Source organism: Hydra viridissima, unplaced genomic scaffold (assembly GCF_058129835.1).
Source record: "Hydra viridissima isolate aposymbiotic clone 2 unplaced genomic scaffold, HvirCarnegie_v1 scaffold_10, whole genome shotgun sequence".
NCBI lineage: Eukaryota > Metazoa > Cnidaria > Hydrozoa > Anthoathecata > Hydridae > Hydra > Hydra viridissima.
In genome coordinates, this window is record NW_028324309.1 from 12,332,111 (window position 1) to 12,337,500 (window position 5,390).

General features: G+C 27.7%; 1 protein-coding gene across 1 annotated transcript; it reads right to left on the reverse strand.

Annotated features, from left to right (window-relative positions):
* Nucleotides 1–477: 477 nt before the first annotated feature.
* LOC145181693 (MORN repeat-containing protein 4-like) lies at nucleotides 478–1,741 on the reverse strand. The gene is made up of 3 exons (XM_080056834.2): nucleotides 1,646–1,741; nucleotides 1,251–1,449; nucleotides 478–954 (listed from the first exon to the last, which is right to left on the reverse strand). The coding sequence occupies exons 1-3, from the start codon at nucleotides 1,646–1,648 to the stop codon at nucleotides 701–703; spliced, it is 456 nt and encodes a 151-aa protein (XP_079912960.2). The 5' UTR covers nucleotides 1,649–1,741; the 3' UTR covers nucleotides 478–700.
* Between the last annotated feature and the right edge of the window lie 3,649 nt (nucleotides 1,742–5,390).

Here is a 5,390-nt window from a genome sequence, read left to right on the forward strand (position 1 = left end):
ACGAATTTCAAACTTGAAGTATGTTTTAAAATTTTATGTTTCGGGTTCTTGCGATCAGGCATAAGAATCGTTAATTGGTTCCTTTTTATAGCTTTTCCAGAATGTCATAAAAATTACTTGATAATATCTTTTTAAATATTTTTAAACTACAATAACTTCAACATTTTAGATAAAATAACTTTTTAAGCTGCCATTTTGAATTACAAATTTGAAGAGTATTTTTTTCTTAAAATTGCTCATATTTTTACCGTCTTTTAACAAGAGCACTTAAAAGTAGCAGCCAGTAGAAACGTTAAAATCAAAATTACAGAATTTAACAAATTTTTTCCGAAGATCACAAAAGTATATTTATATTTTTCTTATGAAGCAGTATTTTTTTGTTTGTTTTAAATTTTCATTACACCTGGGGGCTAGGAGGAGTTTAAAGATATAAAAATGTTCCATGACACAGACTTACCAATTTTCATATTCTCTGTATATATTTAGCAATTAAATTACCAAAATATTCGAGTAAAAACCACCATAAATCTTACATTTAGGGTTTAGAATATATATATATAAATTAAATATATATATTTACCTGAATAAGAGAATATGTGCAAATCAAAATAAGATTGTACATACAAAGTTTGTTGAAAAGCATTAAAAGGTTTTTTAAACAAATTCCAATTCTTTTTATTTATTAAAATATATCTTATCGTTAGGCAGTAATTTGTTCACTAGCGCGTTTGGCACATTGCCTTGCCATCATCTGTGCATGAGTGACTTTTTCTCTTCGAACTAGTCTTGTACCTTCCCAATAGCCTTCTTGTCTTGGAACTCCATTTTTACCATCAGGAAATGTTATAATACCTGGCCCATCAGGTCTTCCATTTTTAAACGCACCTTCGTATTTAAACTGATCAGACCTCTTGTACACTCCAAATCCGTGGAAGACACCATGAGAAAACTCACCTGTATAAAAAAATATATTAACTTTAAACCAGGAAAAGAAAAAAAATTATGTAGAGATTCGCATTGCTTTTTGTGAAAAGTCAAAGAAAAACAAACAAAAAAGCTTTTGGGCTGACTTTTTTTAATGATTGTTTCATGGTGTTTGATTTTACAAGATGTAATTTTGAAAATAAAAAGTGTGATACGCTTCAATTATGAAGTAGATTTCTTAAATTATTCCTTTTTTGGGTATGGTGAAATATTTTGATAAGATAAAGTTTCGTATGAAACTTCCAGTACAAAGCTAAAGGGATTACCTTTATAGATGGCCCCATCGGCGAATTTTATTACTCCATAACCGCTGAATAGACCGTGCATAAAACGTCCTTCATACGTCATTCCATCATTAAACTTCAGTATACCAAGCCCATGTTTTTTACCCTCTTCTGACCACTCTCCTTCGTAGATATCACCTTCGGGATAAGTGTAAATTTCACGGTTCCGAGTAATTTCACCCTAAATCGTATATAAAATTAGCTGGTTTAACAGTTACAACATTTATAAACTCCAGAAACCTTTAGCTTAACATGCAGCTCCTAAATATCCTTTGAAGGTGGCAAACAACGCCATATTTTTGAAGCTTTATATACAACCAACAACCACTACCAACAGGATAAATCATTCGATAAATCTTCACAAATATTAATCATACCATTTTGACAACATTTAATAAAAACTATTCCATTTATTTGTCGTTAGTAAATCGTCGCTTGTGTTTACTACCAAGTAAAAGTTCTTAAAAAATGTAGTTATTTCAATTAATTATTAAAATAAATTGAAAGTTACAATCTAATATTCATCAATTATAGACTTCTTTTCAATCTTCGCTTATAAAATACTTTTTCAATGTGAAAAAATATACTATACAAATGAGAACGTTTACGAGACATCAATAAAGCAAAAGGTGCAACCTGGTCAATCAAGCACACAGCAAAGGTGAAGGGCTTTGTTGACCGGATCATTTTTAAAAGTTTGAGCATAAAGAAAATGGTGGACGAGTTTTCTACAAAAGTATAACATATAATATTAGATTACTTTAGATGTAAGATTACTTTAGACGTTTAGTTTATGACATGGCATAAGTTCAGATGATGTAAAACAAACATATTAGGTGCATTGCTTGTTTCATATTTTTATAGTGATCTTGGTTGCTAACAATTTAATTGGTGAGTGGGGTTAATTGTTATACCAAAAGGTTTCTTTTTATAAATTTAAACTTTTTTTCGGGGTAAATTGTATGTCCTTTTACTTGTGCATGGCATTATTTTCTATTTCAAGTTAAAACATGATTTATAATCGATAAAATTAGTTGTGAACAAAACCTCTGAAACGTTTATTATAGAAATGACAACTAAATATATTAACATTATTTATTGGTTATCATAATAGCGGTTGTTTTTTAATTTTAACAAACAGTTGCGTCCCAGTTGTAGTTACTCTCCGCTTTTTCTGTTTCATTTTCAAAAGAATTGACAATACAAAGTTTGAGGTGAAAAAATCCATAGGTTTAACAAAATAACTTGTGCCCCATCTTTCATCAACGTAAAACCCTAAATTCCGTGGAAACAATCATTTTGAGTAGCCCTTTCCGTTTTTTAACTTATTCTTAAAAATGAGAAACCGCTAAGTTTTAAATTGTTTTTTTCAAAATATTTAGTTACATTATGAATTAGAGATAAAGAAAAAAAAAAAAATCCTCCAAAGAAGGCTATTCTGTAAAGTCAAATATTACCAGGAAAAAAATTTAAACGTGTTTTACGTTTTGCAACACCTTTCTTCAATTGTTTAGTCAAGTGTTATTTTTTGAAAAAAGTCATCTTTTGTGTTTATCCAAATACTTAAGCTTATGATCTTATCACAAATTATTTACTTTAGATTGCAGTGCCGTTGTAAGCATGGGGTAGGGTGGGTGGGAAAGGTAGTCTATCAAGCCCCGGGCGCCAATCGCAGAGGGGTGCCAAATAACCCACTAGAAAATTCTAGAAAATTTCAATTTTTTATTTATCGAATTCTGGGGAAAATATTTGTCGATATATTACAACAAATATATATCGTGAATATTCTTACAGTTTGCAATGCGCAATAAAGCAAGCTCATCTTTTTATATTAATTAACTCTTGGTGTGTTGTTAAAAAGTGTATATTACTAAATGTTTTTTGACTTGTTGGGGAGGGCATTAAAAAAGGTATTGTTACCCTGGTTGCTACCCCACTGTAAGAATAATTAATTGTAATTTGGATCTATAATAAACATTTATTTTACAGATACAATTTGGTTTACGCGTGTTTATTGCCTTAAAACTTTAACAATATAAACATATTTCCTTAAAGTTTAAACAAATTTTTTTTATTTACTTAGAAACACGATATGAATTTCTAATAATAACCAATTACAAATACTCTTTTAAAAAAAAGGAATTACTAATAAAAAAAATTTTTTCTTGTTTTTTTTTTTAAAAAAGTCTGCCTAAAGTACAACTAGGAAATTCACAATTCATTTTACCGTCAATTTTTCTGTTTTTAATAATTAGACAGTTTGTGGTTATTTTAGTTTCAAAAAAAATATATATAAATAAAAAAAACAACAATAGAATTTCTTCTAAAGGGAGTAGTAATTTGATTGGAAGAGTATTTTTTTGTATGATTGGCTTGTTTTAAAAATTTTTTAGAACGATATGTTGAAAAACAGAGAAGAAAGTGACAAGATTAAGAAGAGAAAATTTCTTTCGATCAGATAACTGTTGTTTAAAAATAAAAAAATTGCGGTTTTATAACTGCTTGTTGTCTTTAATATATTATTTATCATAGTAATATACTTATTATTGTTGCTATAAGCTTATTATTTGTATGTTGGATACGGTTATACAAGAAAACAAATGTAATTTTGCAGAAACAATACTGGAAATTTGTAATAAAGTTTCCACAATAAATTCATGACGCCTGTCATGAAACGTACATTCGTACAATGAAAAAAAGCAAAATGTGGAATAATTGCAATGAAAGCTTCATTAAATATTTTCAGTAGGTGGTAAAAAAAAATCCCTTTGAAGAAAGAAATCTTGTAATTTTATCTAAACGTCTAGTTACTGTGATTTATACCGCAGGATCAAAATAATAAGGTGTCAAAGGGAACTTCTAATACCAAATCACACAGTGCAAAAGTAAAAAAATTCTTGTTTGTTTTTTTGTTTTTTTTTGTTTTTTTGTTTTGTTTTGTTAGTTTTTTTTTTTGAATTTTTTACCAGGCGCATTAACAATTAGATTTATTCTTAAACAAATCCAATTAAAATAAAAGTTAAAAAAAAAAAAAAGGAATAACTATTCAAACGAATATTCCTCGTTGTATTCTATTTTGTAAAGAAAAGAAAAGAACTTAAAGGAATCTATTTGCGCTACTTTTAGCTCCAGCTGTCGCATTCCGATATTCTATCTTTAAAAAAGATCAACCCACATTTGCTTTGATTTTCTCTCTCGGAAATAAGTTTACGTTTTGAATTTAATTAACAAAAAACTTCATATTTACGAGAGTAAAATCTTCGTTAAACGATGACAAAAAATTAAAAACGAAACACATTAAAAGATAATAACGAGTAAAGTAAAAGCCTTTACAACGTAATATCACCAAGGTCCGGTAACTTACCTATTAAACATTCGTATCTCAAAAATAAAAAATTACTTTTTTATTCATTTATTTTCTGAAACAACCAATTATATTCTTAATTTCTATTATAAAAATAATTGAAAATAAATAAAAAATATTATACAACAATTTACTTCAATGAGAGCATCAATTCTGAAGAAATTTCAATACCATCTCAAAACTTCGATCACATTGTAAAAGTCACAAATTTTACATTAAAAATTATTTTAGATTTTTCAAAATTTTAATGGTAAAAATCACGATTTAAAAATTGGTTAACACCGTTTAAAAAATTAATTCTTTAACATAAAAAAAAATTTCTTGCATCTTTTTTGCGTTTCTCGTACATCTCATTTACCCGAGTGCATGTTAAATTATTTTAAATTTTTACTGTTTACGTTTTGTTTTTTTCATTTTCAAAATTTCACGTGATTCTTAGTCATACTAATGCTAATTTCATCATTTCACTCGATGTTTTTGTTTATTTGAAATTTCAATTTTCCTCATACTTTCATGGGTGTTAGTTTGTACATGATAAATTAAAGCACGAGCTGTCCGATATGACCGAAGTTATATCATTTTAAAATTTCACAACCAAATAAACATTACCACTTTTTTTTTTAGATTCATATACACAAAGTTACTAGAAAATTTTATTTAAAGAAAAAATGTTTGTAAAATCTGATTTAAGAATGATTATTTAAATTCATTCTCAGATGACGGAAGTTACGTAATGACCGTACTTAGGCGATATTACG

Bases quoted from the DNA above. Each gene is read 5' to 3' on its own strand.
- LOC145181693 (XM_080056834.2), bottom strand. The intron at 955-1,250 runs GTAATCCCTTTA...TTTTTTATACAG, and splicing joins CGATGGGGCCATCTATAAAG to GTGAGTTTTCTCATGGTGTC.